The 17,756-nt window shown below is 52.5% G+C and overlaps 1 protein-coding gene and 1 non-coding gene across 3 annotated transcripts in view; both read right to left on the bottom strand.

The window, feature by feature from the left end:
• GRM4 (glutamate metabotropic receptor 4) overlaps nt 1-17,756 on the bottom strand; it is a 150,118-nt gene that overhangs the window by 18,680 nt on the left and 113,682 nt on the right. The window contains exon 12 of one of the 2 annotated variants that reach the window (XM_045497942.1): nt 16,672-17,398. The exons of the other annotated variant lie outside the window; for it this stretch is intronic. Coding sequence (XP_045353898.1) covers nt 17,349-17,398 — 50 coding nt within the window. The 3' untranslated portion in view covers nt 16,672-17,348. Of the gene's footprint in view, nt 1-16,671; nt 17,399-17,756 lie in introns of those variants that run through there. 2 annotated transcript variants of the gene reach the window in all.
• TRNAW-CCA lies at nt 6,015-6,324 on the bottom strand. Its single transcript has 2 exons — nt 6,288-6,324; nt 6,015-6,050 (listed from the first exon to the last, which is right to left on the bottom strand). It is a non-coding gene; the product is annotated as a tRNA-Trp (tRNA).

The raw sequence follows: 17,756 nt of genomic DNA on the forward strand, positions 1-17,756 counted from the left end.
TCCTTAATTAATCTGGTTATTAGACGATTAATGAAGCTTGTTTGGTGAGAAATTCATAGCAAGAATAGAGAAGGGTGTGTGTGTGTGTGTGTGTGTGTGTGTGTGTGTGTAGGGGTAGGAGACATTGCATTTATCCAGGAATAGAGGTAGTCCCTGGGTTTCCCCTCAACCTTCTCAGCCTCTCTCCTACGCTGGGGGGGGGGGGGCTGCACACACCTCAGACCCACTTCTCCCCCATCCCTCCATTCTCCCTCTTCCTTCACCAAACCTTTGTGGTTTGGGAAGATGGTCCCAGTGTCCTCCAGAGTCCTTTAAGGACACTGGCCCCAAAATAGGCCTAGAGGTGGGCAGTCAGTTCCCAGAGCCCCTCCAGATACTCCCAACTCATACTCTCCTGTTCACTGCCCTCCCCAGACCTGCCCCAGCAGTGTTCCAAAAGTGGCCCTTTCCCCTCTCAAGGCAGAGGTAACCTCCAAGCTTCTGCCCAGAGGTTACTGAGTGCACCCCCCACATACACCCACATATTGGGCTGTGCAACCTGGCTAAGGGGCCATTGAGATTATATTTCTTTTAATATTTTAACCCCTACCAGATCCTGGGGCAGCAATCAGGCATTCCTCCTGAGGTACCCTTTCCTAGGTAATCCCTGGGCATCCCAAGGACAAGTGTTCACATGCCACAGTTCCATCTTTCCATCCTGGGGCCATCTGTGATCTGACTTCTCCTATCTGGCTGCTGTTAAGGACTTCTCTTTGGATTTCTGCAGTTTCACTACAGAAACTGTAGTGAACAGTTTCTAGGTGGATCTCCTTACTCTGCTTGAATTCTTCATGCTTCCTTCCCAGCATGTGTCTGTCTTTATCATTTCTGGAAAATTCCTTATCACCATATTGTTAAATATCGCCTCCCCCAATTCTCTCAACTATCTCCTCGGGAATTCCTAGATGACATTTGTTAAATTCCTCATTCTGTATCCCATGTCTTTTTCCCTCTTGTTAATAGTTTTCTGTGTGCTGCATTATGGCTAGTGATTTCTTCAAATCTATTTTCCAGTTCACTAACCATCTCTTCAACTATATCTAATCTGTTATTTAACCCATCCATTGAGTTTTAAATTTCATCATTTTTATTTTCATTTTTTAGTCTTTGTTCATGTGCATATTTGCCTGGTTTTCCTGGTAGCATCTTTATTTCTCTAAACATTTTACACAAGCTATTTTTTTTTTTTTAATATTCTGGATCTGATCATCCCAATATCTTAACTCTCGAGGACTAATTCCACCATTTGCTGTTTTCTAACTCACTCATGATTATTTCCTTGTGTACTCTGTAATTTTGTATTGTAAACCCAAGCTTGGTTGAGCTCTATCCATCAGAATCCTGTACAGCGGGAGTTGAGGGTATGTCCCTCCCAGGAGACTTTGCTTTTGCTTCTGCTAGGTGCTCTGGGTACTACTAACATTCTTGGAGTTAATTTCACCACTTGGAGTTTCCTGCAACCCATAGGTAATGCAAATGTTTACCCTAAACCCCTGTGTGGGTAGCCATGTGGTTACAAATTTAAAGGCTTTTCTTTCTACCTGAGCACATGCTGAAATAGACAACATTTCTTTCCCTTTCTCTTTGCCACAGGATGGATTTTTTTTCCCTCTATCCTTTCACCAAAAGTGCAGTCTTTGAAAGCCCTGGTTTTTGTAGAGGGTCTCAATTACAACTCCCCACCATGAGTGCTCACGGTCCATTTCCTTCTTCCTCTAAGCCTTTATTTCTGGACTTGGACAACTTTGTTTCCCAGGAGACATTTCTGGTTGTCACAACTGGAAGAGGGAGTTGCTATTGGTATCTGTTGGGTAGAGGCCAAGGTTGCTGCCAAACATCCTACAGGATGCCCGGCATCCTACATCCTATAGAACAGCCCCCACCCCGACAAAAATTAATCCAGCCCAAAATGTCAACAGCGCTGCTATTGAGAAACACTGATCTAGGTCATGGAGATGTGTGTGCAAATGACCTGAGGTCTCCCTGCAGCTTTGGAGCTCCCTAACACCCAGGCTTCCAGCCTTCTCTTTATGTTTGACATTCTAAAGATTTTCCTTGCATGTATTCACTCATTCTATACGCACGGCCATGCATTTCAAAGAATAGTTTGTCTATTTTATGGAGCATCTCTGGGTGTCTCATATATTCACTTGTCACTCCTGCCTGCATCCACCTCTCTAACATCTGCTGCTCTGGCTCACCTCTCATTGTCTGTTAGCCGCCCCTCTGTTTCACCCTCTCTCCCTGCTCCTGTGTGCACCTGGCTTGGGAGACAATCAAAAGAGTCCTGAGAAGGCGTGACATGCCCACCAGCAGCAGTGATGATTGGGGTTCACAGACCCCTAAATCCTACCCTCGTGGCCTGACTCCGTGAGGCCGAGGCCCGATTCCTACAACTCCCCCCCTCCTCAGATCTCCAGATCTCTTCACCTCCCTGACCCACAGCCTCAGAGAGTGTCCTTTCCTCCCCCCAGCCCAAGGCCCAAGCGATTGCCACAGAAGGAATATTCATCCTGTCCTTGGAGTCTGTGTTGGTCTTGTCCACTCTGGTGTCTGGCCCACAGGAGATGCTCGGTATGGACTCCTCAAATGGATGAATGAATGAATGAATGAATGAATAACGGAGGAGGCCTGGTTTTGGGGCCCACCAACGCCATCATAGCAACTGAGCATAGATTTCCCATAGTTTGGATTATTCTACTTCAAAGTGACACTGTGTTGGGACAACCATAGTTCAGCCTAGTTCCCTAAACACACATTTAGGGAAAAGGTGTCTCTAATGCTTCAAGGGCACAGCCAGGCTAGAAACGCTCCCAATTTATACAACTTAGCACACTTAACCTCGTAAACTGCAACAGCCACACCCCAATTTGTGGTGACATTATTGTTTCCTTCGAGAACAAATATGGGTGAGCTCTTGCTTGTTTGTCAGCACAGGGCCCAGCCTGGACGAGGAGAAAGCAAAGGCAGACCAAAGCTGTTAGTCTTTACCTCCCGAAACCCAAACTGCCCCCAACCGGCCTCATCCTGGATAAAACAAAACGAGGTCTCTGTTGCCCTAGCAGTCCCTGGAATTTCAAGGTCATTCACTCCATTCATTCACTCAGCAAATATTTCTAGAACATCTTCCATGTGCTGGGCACTGTTTTTGGCATTAGATGTTTAGCAGAAAAAAAGGGGCACCTGGGTGGCTCAGTCGGTTAAGTATCCGACTTTGGCTCAGGTCATGAGCTCGTGGTTCGTGGGTTCAAGCCCCGTGTCGGGCTCTGTGCTGACAGCTCAGAGCCTGGAGCCTGTTTCAGATTCTGTGTCTCCCTCTCTCTCTCTCTCTCTGCCCCTCCCCCACTCATTCTCTCTCTCTCTCTCTCTCTCTCTCTCTCAAAAATAAACATAAATAAATAAATAAATAAATAAGTTTAGTAGACAACAGAATAAAGTCCCTGCCCACTCAGCGCTTTTGTTCTCCCGGGGAGAGACACAATTAAATGTGTTATGTGATGCCGGAGTGTGATGAGGTCCATGAGGAGAAATAAAGTGGGGGTGGTGAGTAGTGATGGGTGTGCTGTTGAGGGGCAATCTGGAAACACTTCTCTGTGAGGACAACTTAGTTCAGTGAAGCTCACCAGCATTAGGAGAGAGAAGGTTCCATGGTAGAACAGCAGTACCTGAATCATGGGCAAGATCGGGGAGCCCCACCAGGTGACTGTGAGAGAGAAGGAGGGAGGGAGGGAGTGAGGGAGGAAGGAAGGAAGGAAAGAAGGAAGGAAGAATGAAGGAAGGAAGGAAGGAAGGAAGGAAGGAAGGAAGGAAGGAGGAAGGAAGGAAGGAAGGAAGGAAGAAGGGAGAAAGGAAGGAGGAAGGAAGAAGGAAGGAAGGAAGGAAGAAGGAAGGAAATGAGGCAGGAGAAATACCGAGGGCCCACCCTGAATCTCCCCCGACTTAGCTAGAGATCTGAGGGGGAAACCCAGAGGGTTTTAAGCAGGCGTGTAAAAGAATCCGATGTACGTTTTCCCCAAAGCCCTCTGACTGAGGTTTGGGGAACTGAGTAAGAGGGCAGGAGCTGAAGCTGAGGGCCGCTTAGGAGGGCATCTAAATAACCCAAGCTAAGGATAATGGTGGTTTGCACCCAGCAAGAAGAAGCAGTTGGATTCTGAGACATCCTCAAGGCCAGCCAACAGGATTTGCTGACACGTTGTGTGAAGGGTAGGGGTTAGGGGTCAAGGTTGAGCCCAAAGTTTCTGACTGTGAGGAGGGGGGGTCTTTTATTGAGAGGGGAGAGGAAAGAGGAACAGGGTGATGAGTATGCAAAAGTCTGGATGTGCTCACGTTAAGGTGGAGGTACCCAGTAACGGGGTTCAGGACACGCCACCCCCAAATATGGCACCTTGGCGTATTGAATATTTTAAACTTGAATGTGTTTGAGAAAACGGCTTTCTCCCCTGAAACAAGTCATAAAACTCTTGTGGGAGAGACACCTTCCCCATACCCGGAGGAAAGGAGCCTCCTTATCTCTGAAGACAAAGCAGTGACCAGAAGAACCCCAACAAATAGATCAGCTAAGTTCCCATGGTTCCCCTGGCAGTCTCTAACCCGTATTTCTACAGGACTGCCTACTTCATCAAACCTAGCATAAAAATACCCAGTTCTGTTTCTTTGGGTCTCCATTTCCTTATGAAGGCTCCTGTATCGTGTAAAACTCGCATTAAATCAACCTGTATGCTTTTCTTCTGTTAATACGTCTCTGTCTTAATTTTCAGACCCAGGCAGGGATCCTAAGAGGGTGAAGCAAAACTGCTGTCCCCTATACTGGCAGAGCTGAGGAGTACCCAGGGGGCCACATGGATTGAGTTCTGGCGCAAGAACAGGGCTAAAGATACACATCTGGGAGTCAAAGCTACAGGACCTGATGAGAACCCTTGGCGTGAAAACAGTTGGAGAAGCAAAGGAGGAAGGAAGGGAGCACCTGAGCACTGGGTGTACAAACATTTCAGAAGTCATTAAAGGCACAGGTCAGGCCCCATCGTGCTTAAAGCTTTCCAAAGGGCTGCTGACTGCATGCTACAAGGTCCTGGGTGATGACGCCTTTGAGCCTCTCTGTCCCCACCTCCCTCACAGTCCCCAAAAATCACTGCACCAGACTCAGCCTCCTTAGTGTCTTAAACCTGCTAGACCCTTTCCCACCTCTGTGTCTTTGCACATGCCGTTCCCTTTGCCTAAGAAGTTCTTCCCCTGCCCTCATCCCCTGACTTCCTCTTTCTTTGGGTCTCATCTCAAAGTCAGCCCCCTCAGAGAGGACTTCCCTGACTCCCCATTCTCATATAGACACACACACACACACACACACACACACACACACACACACCATTATTCTCTTTCGTGGGATCCCTTTCTTTGCTGGGAGAGCACTTACTACAAACTGTAATTATTTATATATGAGGGTGTTGACTAGAGAAATGTCTGTCCCTCTTCCCCCACTTGCCCATAACTCCAGGAGACAAGGAACATTACCTGTCTTTTGCCACTGTGTAAAGTGAAATACGTGTTGAGTGATGAATGGCTAAGGAGTAAAAACAAACACTGGTCGATCATTGGACTACATTCTCAATACTGAACCAGACCTTTTACATCACTGACTGTGGCAGACGTCACCACTGCTAAGCAATATTTCCAGTTCTCTTCTTCTAGGCACAGGGTTACAAATCTTCATCCCCTTGGAGTCATATGGGTTTGTAGCATTTTTTTTTAGTTTATTTATTTTGAGAGAGAGTGCAAGCAGGGGAGGGGCAGAGAGAGAAGGAGTGAGAGAATCCCAAGCAGGCTCCACGTGTGATCAGCGTGCAGAGCTGGATGTGGGGCTCGAACCCATGAAACCATGAGATCATGACCTGAGCTGAAACCAAGAGTCAGTCGCTTGACCAACTGAGCCACCCGGGGGCCCCTATAGCATCTTTTTCTTAAATTTTAAGTAGGCTCCATGCCCAACATGGGTCTTGAACTCATGACCATGAGATTTCGAGTCACATGCTCTAGGGGCACCTGGGTGGCTCAGTCGGTTGAGCATCCGACTTCGGCTCAGGTCACGATCTCATGGTTTGTGGGTTCGAGCCCTGCGTTGGGCTCTGGGCTGACAGCTCGGAGCCTGGAGTCTGCTTCGGAATCTGTGTCTCTTCATCTCTCGGCCCCTCCCCTGCTCATGTTCTGTGTCTCTCTGTCTCTCAATAATGAATAAATGTTAAAAAAAAAAAAATTTGGAGTCACATGCTCTACCAACTGAGCCAGCCAGGCACCAGTTATAGGGGTTATAGACCTTGCTGTGGCCAATGCAATATGAGCGGAAAGGATTGTGTCACTTTCAGATGGAAGCACTTAAGGGCTGTTACGCAATTCTGCCCGTGCTCTTCCCCTGCCAAGAAAAACTTGTGTGGAGGTGATGGCATCATAAGATGGGGAACCTCCATCATCTGCAGTCCCCAAGTAACTATGATATGAGCAGTGCCCATTTGCCCTGACCTGCAAGCAAGGTACGAAATCTTTGTGGTTTTAAGCCCCTGAGAAATTGTGGTCATTTGTTACACAGCATAACCTAGCCCACCTGACTAATACAGTGAGATCACTGAATTCTCCTAAGAGCCCCACCATGCGCTCTCTACGCCCACTCCTCAGAATCATTCAACCATCACGTATTGGTTGAGTCCCCACTGGAAGAGGGCGTTGGCCACATGCAGAGGAACGAGACATGGCCAGCCCCTGAGAAACCTGTGGCCTTAGATACAGAAGTGGTCAAGAAAATACAAGTGGAGCAGAGTGGAGGCACGGCAGGACTTGTCCCAGAGGAAGAAATACAAGCTAGAATCTTGACCCGATCATGCCCATTGTCCAAGCAAGTGCAGGTAGAGGTAGCAGAGGGGATGGCATCCCTGGTTATAGGGACCAACTTAGGCAAAGGTTAAGACAAGGGTAGAAAAGTCAAAACAGCATGCTGGAGAGTCAGCAGAATATAGGTGCAGTCATTCAAGAATATGTAAGCTGCTGTTATAGAAACAGCAAAATATAATGGCTTGAAAATAGAAGTTGAGTTCTCCCGTGCCTAAGAGTCCAGAGCTGGGTGCCCCTAGGCTACAATGTGGTTCTGCCATCCCTTAAACTTGACTCCAATCTCTGAGTTCAGAGTGGCTGCTCCAGCTCCTGCCATCACATCTGCCTCCCAGCCACAGGGAAGAGGAAAGCATTACAGGGAGCGCATGCCCACCCCTTCTAGAGATATAACTAGGAAACACAAGTCGTCATTCTTCCCTTCCAGCAGCTCCACCAACCAGTCATCCCAGCCAGCCTCAGCCCCAACTCTTTCCCCTCTGCATCTAACTAAGTCTCTCCTCTCCAGCTCCTCGCCTTTCTCCAGGTCCTCATCTCTTGCCAGGCCCAAGGCAGTGGCCTCCTAACAGGTCTCCCAGGCTCCAGGCCAGGCCCTCCAAATCATCACCCCTAAAATGGCCATCCCAATTTGCAGTTCTGACCAGGCCACTCGGCAGACCCTACAAGGCCCTCCTCCCCTCACCCTTGCCCACCTCTCCAGATTCCTCTCTCATTCCTGGAGTGTTCATCTCCATCTTCCCAATGCCCCTCCTTGGCTCCTCCTCCCAAATATCATGTTATTTATCACCTCTGTCTCTTTGTTCATCCCTGAAATAGCCTTTCCTGTTTCCAGCTTGCAGATCTCACATCCTTCTGGGGGGGGGGGGGCGCTCAGGTATTACTCCTTCAGGAAATGGACTCAGAGCCCCTGAGCTCCGGGCCGTGGACCTAGTCTCCACTTCCCCATTATTTCACAGTTGTTTCTTCAGTGGCTCTGCCTCTTAGTAATCAGCAGTGAACCTGGGCACATAGCAGTGCTTGAGAAGCAACTGAATGGAGAAATGAATGGTGGGCTAGTTGGGGCATCTTGGAGAGGCAATGCAGATTGGGGGCTAAGGGCGAGCACAGGAGCTAACCGCCTGGGTTCAAATCCCAGCTCCACTGCTTCCTGGCTGTGCACACCTGAGCAAGTTACTTAACCTCTCTGGGGTTCAGGGTCTCCGTCTGTAAACTGAGACTAAAGCTAGTACTCCCTTCATCCCGTTGTGGTAAAGATGAAACAAGCCAATACATGTTGAACTTGGAGTGGGGCCTGGCCCGGAGTTAGCCCTTCTTGTTATGAGGCCAACCTCATGGGGGAACCTCTGATAAAAATGAGCAGGAAACAGCCTGAGCGTGGTTGCAGCTTGGAAAGACAGGAAGACACCTCCACTTCGGCCAAAATGAAGTAGCAGGGACCAGATTTACCTTCCTGTCTGAAACAACAACAAAATGCATGAAATACATGAACCCAGGATTCTCCAACACTGGACATTAAGCAACAAATGACAGTGCTTCCCGAGACATGAGAAACAAAGAAGGGGAGCCCTACAATTGTCACGCGTATGCCCAGAGACAGCTTCCAGGCTCTGGCACAAGAGAGGGGACCCAGCCAAGAGCCTGGAGTCTCCCATGCTAGGGCAGACAGAGCTGGGGTCCAGAGAGACCAAAGCGGGTAGAGTTTGCCAGTCAGAGGCCAGAGAAGAGACAGCTACGCAGAGAGAATCCCAAGGAATCTTCCCTCAAGAGCCCAGCTGCATAGCAATCAGGTTCCAGCAGGAAGCAAGCGGAAGCTGCTTAGAGGGCACGGATCACCAGGATTACACATGACCCACCAACCAGAGGAGAAAGCCTAGCGGTTTCGCTTTGCCAGTGGGGCGAAATGAACCCTCACTAAATGCTGCTCTGGCCCCACCTAACAAAGCTTGAAAGCAAGACCTGAAAGGATTGAACCGTTTCCAAGTAACTTAACCACATTCCAGACAAAGCTCAAGAACCTTTATATGTATACAAAAATAACCAGCACCCTGTGCAGTGAAATTCACAATATCGGGCATCCAATAAGAAATGATCAGGTCACGCAGAGGAAGGATATGCAGCTCATAATGAGAAGATCAATCAATCAATTGAAACCAGCCGGGAAATGACATGGCATGAGTGAGCGAGGATATTCAAACAGTTATTGTAACTGTATTCCACACGTTCAAGAAGCTGGAGGAAAACAAACGCTTAACTAGACACGTGGAAGGTATGAGAAAGACCCACTTGAGCCTCTAGAGACGAAAGTTACGGTGCTGAGATGAAAAATGCACTGGAAACAATTAACAGCAGTTGGAAACCACAGAGAGGGAAAAAAGGTTAGGGAACCTCAAAACATAGTAATAAAACGTACACAAAATGAAACCCAAAGAGGAAACAGACCCAAAATGAAAGAGTAGAGCATCACTGAGTTATTGGGCAACTTTGAGGCCAGATACATGTGTGCAGAGGTCCCTGAAGGAGAGAAGATAGAGGGGAGGACAGAAACAGTTTCGAAGAAATAATGGCCAAAAGCTTTCCAAATATGAGAACAGTAAACCCCCAGATCCCACAAGCTCCACAAAACCCAAGTGCAAGAAACATGAAGAAATGTCACACCGAGGCACGTCATAATCAAATTGCTTAAAACCGGCGATAAAGAAAAAACCTTAAAAGCAACCAGAGAAAAGGGAGGTTATATACATTAGAACAAAGATCAGGATGACGACAGATTTCTCGCGGGAAAGACACAAGCCAGAAGGCAGGGAGCAGCATGTTTAAGGAACCGAGATGAAGACTGGAAGCTTGGGGGAAGGGCGGGGGGGGTGGGCAGAGCCCACCGTCCAGGGCGACAGGTGGTGACCGCATGAAATCCAGGGATGGCAGAGAGAGCGGCGGAGACTTAGCCACCGCCCTGGGGTGCGAAGAGCGGTGTAGGGGAAGCTGTGGGTTCTGGCTCAGGTGGCTGCCGATCACCAAAACGGGGGACGTGGGAGAGGAACACATTTAGGAGACGCTGTGGCTTCCACCACGGAGGATTCTGAGTAACTAGCAGGGTGCACGGAAGGAGGTTTGGAGGCTGGGAGAGATACATAAATTTGGCACTTGTCTGATGATAGATTAGTCAGAATAGGAAAAGCTGTAACTCAGAAACAAATAAATCCTGAAATCTCAGCATCTTAACAAAAAAGCTTCTTATTCACACAAAGTTCACAGCGGGTTGGCAGAGGAGGTGCTCGGGCCAGTGATTCGGCAACCCACCGGCCCTCCACCTTCTATGCCAACTAAACCCGTGAGAGGAGGGGCCTGGCGGAGGAACACCATAGGCCCCGGCGGGAAGTGATGGGCGTGGCCGCTCCCCACAGCTCATTGGCCAGAAATGTCACGTGGCCTCTAGCCGCCTGCAAGGGAGGCTGGGAAACGAAAGGGGAGGACGCGGAACTTTGGGAAAGCGCTGAGGCCGTGAGTTTAGATGGGAGAGAGCCCACGGAACTTTTGAGGTAGAAGAAAAGAACTAAAGGGCATGGGCCAGGAGCCCCAGAGGGGGCTCTAGCCTTTGAGGAGTGGGGGGAAGAAAAGTCATAAACCACAGAGGAGGGCGAGCCGGGTGGAGGAAGAAGAGAAGGGCACACACACACTGTCCTGGAGGGTAGGGCTCCAGGGCAGGTGCAAGACCCATCCTGACCTGCCCGTGTGTCCTTTGGAGTCTTGACATCGTCTTCAGGAGATAGTATTATCTCTGTTTCACAGATGCAGAAAGCGAGGTTCCGAGGGCTGAGTGACTCAGGTGCCTGAGTCACAGTGACCTGGCAGAGACCAAAGCCAGGGTTCTGCCCCCCAAGCTCTGCTCCCTGCTTTCCCAAGTGCACCCTCGGAAGGGACAGTGCTTACCAGGGAGAGCTTTTACTGGGATCCTCTGAAAACCGTGCTTCTCTGATTTTCTAGGTTGATCGGGATGGTGGTGAGGAGGGTCTTTCTGGGGCCTCTCAAATCCTCACCAGCTTCTCGGCCCCCCCGGACCTCAGGTTCCTCCACCACCTCCGTTGACCTGCACCCCGAGCACCACACTGTGGTAAGAGTGCAGGGCTGGCCGGCCCACCTGGACTGGTCCTGCCCCCCAAACAACCCGCACCCCTTCTCCGTCTTCTCCCCCTGCCCCACAGTATTAACAAAACCTCCTCCCGTCACAGATCACAGACAGACAACCGGGACTGGGGATGCCAAAGCAAGGGCCTCATTTGCATAGGCAAGCTCCTCCCCCACCCCTTGATGTGTGCACAGTTGCCATAGCAACATGCCCCCAAAGACTCTTCTTCCCAGTCACCTCCCCTTCCTGTACTGCTTGGAATGCTGGCTCCCTACCCAGGCTGCGAGGGCTCAGAACTCAATCCCTCATTTTACGGATGAAGAAACTGAGGCCCAGAGGGGGAAAGCAACTTGCCCAAGGGCACACCGCGAGTCAGCAGCAGGTCCTTACCTAGAATCCGGGCCCCCTGATACCAACTCCAGGGTGTCTCTCACCCTGGGGCGGGGGGATCAGCTCCCTTTCCAATCATCAGCTTGCTACATTCAGGCTCACCTCGGGCCTCTAGGGAAGACCTTGGGCAGCTACAATGAAGAAATGACCACTGGGCTTTGGGCAGAGACTCAGGGCCAGAGCCAAGCACGGGGCATTGTGGAGGTGCGGATATAGCTAAATAGGCCCCTCTGGGTCTCCAGCCCAGTCCCTCCCCCACAACTCACTCATTCCACAAATACTTATTATATGCCTGCTGTGTGTCAGGTGCTGTTCTAGGCCCCGGGTTTCAGCTGTGATCAAAGTGACGAAACCCCCTGCCCTACGGGGCTGACATCCTTGTGGGAGCAGGAAGATGATGTGCAAACCACGTGGATGTCATATGATGTTGGGGTGAGGTGGTGTTCAGAAAGGGGCAGAGGGCCACTTGCTACTCGAGTTAAGGTAATCTGGGTGTTCTTTCACAACTTACCTGTCCCCTGTCCCACACCCCAGGGCAGCTGGTATCTTCATACCAGACTCCGATATGATTGCCAAGCAACTGATGTGTTTTGGGCGAACGCGCCTTGGCCCAGGAGACTGAGGCTTTACCGGTAGAATTTTAAGTAGCACAGGTGGCAGCTGGGAAGATGTTTGGGGGCAGCGGGCTCCCCGAAACGCTGCGGGCAGCTGCCCTTCCTGTTCCTAGCATGGCCTGCAGGCTCAAAAAAATCTATCAGAGGCCCAGCAAAGATCACCTACCACCACGCTCCAGCATCAGAGTACTAGACCGCAGTATAGTTCCTGCAGAAAGATGGCCCTTCACCTCATAGTGAGAAAGAAGAGCAACTCACAAGTGCCCCTGGAAGCGGACTCCAGATGTCAGGCGCTGTTAGCAGACCCCTCCCCGGGAGGGGGGTTTTATTCCACTTCCTGCGGAAATCTTCAAACGTGTAAGTGGAGAGTAGTATAAAGAAACTCCCAGGTGCCTGTGTGCAGCTCAAGAAACAGCAACTCGAGGCTACTCGGGTTTTCACCCGACCCCCTTCCTGCCCACTGGAACAGCAAACTGGGACTGGTTTTATAAGGAAAGGGAAGAGCAGGAAGGCCCTCCCACCCCAACCCGGAAGAGGAGGGCTCTCCAGAAGTTCCAACAAGGCAAGCCAACAAGGAGGCATCCTTGGGCAGGGAGTGCCCAGGGCAGACCCTGAGGCTGAGGGAGCCCTGGGGAGCCACAGCCAGGATGGGGGCTCCTGGGTCAGCTGACGGGGTAGAGGAGCCTGGCTAAGGGAGCCAGGCCCCATTTCCTGCCCCAATTTCACCTCTTTGTTTTCTTTCCCTCCTCTCTCTCCCCCCCTCCCCCCGCCCCTTGCAATAAAAACATAATTATGGGCTTTATAAAAAAAAAAAAAAAGGCAAATTATGGTGACATGCTTTAATTATCTGCCGAGCAATGGCGGGCTGAATTACACAGGCAGGGCCTTGGAGGTTACCTAAAAATAAAGCAAGAAGCCTCATTAAATGCTAATTGCTGCTTTTGCCAACTGAAGTGAGATTTGGGCACCATGTGCCATTCAGTGCCAGGCTGTCTTCAGGGAGGTCCAAGCCCTGGGAGGCTCCGAGTGCCAGGGCCAAGCTCTGCTGGGCACCAGGGCAGTGCAGGGCAGGCGGTGGGGGCAGAGAGAAGCTCAGATGTCAGGGAGAGTGCCTCAGTCTCCCCTCGCTGTTGAGTGGGCAGATGCAAACCCCAGGCTGGGAGGAGGAAGCTGCAGGCCTTAGTAAGAGCCTCTAAAACAAAGGGCCTGTGGCCTGTCCTCTGGCCAGAGAGGAGCCACATGGCCTCCTGAAAGGTCAGCATCTTTCTGTGGGCTCCCGAGGACCCCTCCCGGGGCCTGGAGGCTGAGATGGTGTGGGGGCACCTGGCATGGTGTTCACAGGCCACTTCCTGGTCCTTTTTGCCTCTGCCATCAGGGCCTGAGAAGGCAGGACAGGAGAAACAGACTAGGAGACACTGGAACTTCGCATCTGAGCTGGAAGGGACCCAAGCTTGTATACTGCCTCTGAAGCTGAGTCCCCAGGGACCTAGGAGTTCCATAAAGGTGTCCTGTGTGCCCCGCTGGCTTGGTAGCTTGGTGGGCTTCTGCCCAGGGCTAGTAGTAGCCTAGCCCTGGCTTTGGGCCTCCACGAGCTCTCGAGTGGGCATTGTTCCCTCTTGTCTGCAGAACCCCAAGGTCCAGTGCCACATCCACCTCGTTCATTACTTCACACCCTCAGCCTGGCCCGTAGTAGGTACTTAATACCTGTGGATTGGATGCGTAAAGAACCAAGTCTGGGTGGGGCCCATAATTTGCTTTTCTAACAAGTTCCCGGGGATGCTGCTGCTGATTTAAAGGAAAGGTTCTGCCATTGGAACAGCTTGAAAACCACCGAGTTCCCTGGCCCACTGGGCTGCATAGCAGACACCTGGGGAGATTGTAAAATGTATTGTCACTGGCCCCACCCACAAAGGAGGAGGCTGCAGCCCTGGGGCCTCTGGGCCTCTCCCTGGGAGCTTGTGGACACCCCATCACCCTGCTTACCGAGCAAAGGTCTCTGGGGCCACCATCTCTCTCTCCAGGGAACCAGGGACACTGCAAAGCCAGCCCCTATCTTTTTGAAGTATAAAATTCCAAAGGCACTGCTCATCTGTCTGCCTCTCTTGGGTGTCCCACATGAGCCCGGGGAATTAACAGCATGGCAGAGGAAGCAAAGGTGAGCAGCCACGGGGCTTTCCCACCCGTGCATCAGAGCACATCCCAGTGGGGCCCACCTGTGGGATCCCAGGCCCAGCTTCACCGGCTGTGCCTTCCAGGTGATGCGTGGCACCCACCCTCCCACACCCCTGCGCCGGGTCTGCCTCCCGGAAGTGCTGGGGAGACTAGTCCCTCCTCTCCACCCCTGACCCATGGAGCCGCACACTTCTCCATTTCCCGGACACGGCTCCTTGGAATTCACACCCCACCCAAGGCTTCCCCTACCTACCCCACCCTATTCCTATAACTATGTTCCTTTGGGATATTCGGCATTTCTAGGCTGTAGAAATGCTGAGGCCTAGATCTTCCCCATCAGACGGGAAGCTCCCTGAGGGACAGGCTGTGTTTCGCCCCTCAGACAGGGCAGTCCCTGAAGGTGGGGCTATGTCTCCTCCATCTGACTGGCACCCCCCTGAGGCCGGGGCCTGGGTGCCTCCTTTCCACCTGCCCCTTCACAGAGTCCTAGGCAGGCTGGACTAGGCCAAGTCTCAGGAATGCCTGACGGGTCTAAGGCCCACCAAGAGCCCACCCCTGGCTCTGGGCGCTGAGGGGAGCAGAGCGGGCAGCACCCCACTCGGAAAGAAGTTGATTCTCCCCAGTGGAACCTAGAAGAGGGGCTCCACAGATATGGGGGGCTCCACAGATGTGGGGAGGGCACCTGGGAAAGGCCTGTGCTGAGCATCAAATCCTCCGCCTAGCCTTGGGCCTCACCGCAATCGCCTTGGGAGGGAAACAGACCAGAGAGGGGACAAGGTGCCCGGGCTGGAGATGTCATTGGAGGACTGGCTGCACTCCCCTTCATCCAAACTGCCCCCCACCACAGGCACGCGCTCACACACCCCGCCCTGGGAGCTGACCCAACACCCTTGGTCTGACCACCTAGTTTTGCCTGATTAGGCTAGAGCACTGGGTAGAATCTATTCTGGGGCGCAGGAACCATCCTGCGAAAGCAAGACAATCAGTGAGAGACACCCTCTTTGTCCTTCCTTTCCTTACAGATACCAAGCATAAAGTAGGTGCTCTACACACACACACACACACACACACACTCTCTCTCTCTCTCTCTCCCAGGCCCTCCAAGGGAACAGATTGCCTGAGCAGAGGTGGGCGTGACACCAGCCCTCCCGAAGGAGTTAGACGGGCTTACATAGGGGGCACTGCCCAGGGAACCATTTAATGCACCAGCCTCACCTCTACACACCCAGTCCCTGCCTGGCCCCCACTGGGGTCCTTCCAGGCCCTTGGCCCTCGCGCCCCACACTTCAGCCAGCCAAGGAGGTAGGAGGGGGTGTGGGGCCCGGGGCGGGCCAGAAAGGGGCGGCACAGGAAGCCTGGGCTTCAGCTGCTGCTGTGGCCTCATTGTGTCGCTGGCTCTGTAATTTACCCCCGGCAGGGCCCAGCCCCTAAGCTGCTTCCCGCTCCCTCCCGCCCAACCTGCCAACGAAGCCAGCTGCTGTGAACACACACTTGCACACTTGCCGCTGGCCAGGGACAAGCATCGTCACGATGTGGGTGCAATGTGGTTTTACCCCCACTTGGGCCTAAACAGACACACTAGACAGACAAGCATGCATATGGAGGTACCAAGAGCACACACAGACGTGCAGCCAAAACAGACACACACACAGGGCTGGGGGAGCCACACGCACATACCTGTGCCACACACCCGGCCCACGCGGACACACGCCACACTCCAATCTCTAGGACAGAGACACACATCATCCTAGCACCTGTCACCTGGAGACAGGACAGGCGGGAGGGCAGGGCTGTGGGTGCTGGGAGCCCTGGAGGCCAATTTCTCAAGAGGAGAGTTTCCGGGCTAGATGGAGGAGAAGCAGCTCGTTACGGGGCAGGGATCGGAGGCCCAGGTGTAAGGACTGTGAGAGGAGAGGAAGGGCCAAAACGGTACCTTCCTTAGGGGCTGCAGGGCCAGGGACAGGAATAGAACATCCCCCTTACTTAGGGGACCACCAGAGGCTGATTTCTGGAATGTGCTGCAAAGTCCTGGTGCCTCCCTGCCCAAGGCCTCTCCATGTTCCCACTCGATGCCAGCCCCGGAGGCAGCCTCCATCGCCCGCAAGCCCTAGGGTCCATGACCCACTTGCTCCTTGCCTCTAATTCCAGGCTCTCCGGCTGCAGGTTGAGACCGGGGTCCCCCTGCAGGGCCCTCAGTGGATGTGGAGCCAGGGTGCAAAACCATGTGTTTATTTTTATTAGAAATGTTCTTGGTATAAAAACAATCATGCGCTACACATTGTCATCAATAACCATCACCAAACACCCAGGCACTGAACTCCGTGTCATCAGCAGGACGGGCAGGCGGGCAGGCAGGCAGGACACACAGCAGACGGGAGGGGGCAGGTGGGCAGGCTGCGGGCCACAGGGACACACACAGAGGCCACCAGGAGGACGCGGCACTTTGCAACACACGCGAGATTCGTTTTTGTTTTGGCTTTTTTGTGTTTGGAATTTTTTTGAGCTTTTTCTTTTTTGCGACACGTACGGTTTGGTGAATTGGGAGGTGGTGACGGGGAGAGAGCCAAGGCGGGACGCGATGAAGGTGAGGAGGGGGCGAGGACAGGGAAGAAAAATGCACGAGACCTGGGTGGAGCACAAGAGAAAAAACTGGAGAGACCTGGAGACAGAGAATGCATCAGGGAGAGGAGGCAGAGGCAGAAAGAAAGAAGAGTAGAGCACACAGGTGAAGACACAGAGAGAAAAGGCAGTGATAAAATAAAGACAGGGATGGAGACGGACTCGGACGGTCACCAGTGGGACAGGCAGAGACGAAGGGAGAGAGAGAAAACCAACACTGGGGCCCACACAGCCTGGGCCCCTGTGATTTGGGGCCAGGAGGGGCCATGGTCCAAGATGCAGGCTCTTGGGGTGGCCTGAAGCTTCCCCAGCCCCTTGTCCTCCTCCTGTCACCTGCCCGGCTTGCCCAGGCTGCCCAGCAGTGACCGCCGGGGGCTCTGCTGTCCTCAGCACCAAGCCACGTCCGTGGGCGCCCACGGGCAGGCAAGACATCAGCTGGGCCCCTGGGAGTGGCCCTGGCCCGACGCATCAGCCACAAGGGTCTTGGATCCTCCTCTTGTTCGGCTCTGGCGGCCTAGCTAGATTGCATGGTTGGTGTAGGTGACGTAGGTCTGTTTGGTGGCCAGTGCTGGAAGGAGAGAGACCGGGGGTACCCAGGCATCAGGGGCTGGCTTCTTCAAACCCCCCTTCCGCTCAGGCATTGCCCTGCCCACGGCATCAAGTCCAGACCCCTGAACCAAGCAGTTCACAGCCCCCAAACCGCATGATGGCCCCACCCCACCCATCCCATCGCTTGCCCCCCCCTTTCCTTCCACCACCCTGCACCCCACCCCCCCGACCTCACTGGACTCGCCCAGTGTCTGAACATCCTTCCCACCTCCACATCTTTGCTGGGGCCAGGCTGCTTGTCTGGAGTGCCCTGCCCTCCCCACAGTTGTTTTAGTTAGGACCCCTCTTTAGAACACTCCCGCCCGACCCCACCCCCA

This window comes from Leopardus geoffroyi, chromosome B2, assembly GCF_018350155.1.
Source record: "Leopardus geoffroyi isolate Oge1 chromosome B2, O.geoffroyi_Oge1_pat1.0, whole genome shotgun sequence".
In the NCBI taxonomy this organism is placed as follows: Eukaryota; Metazoa; Chordata; class Mammalia; order Carnivora; family Felidae; genus Leopardus; species Leopardus geoffroyi.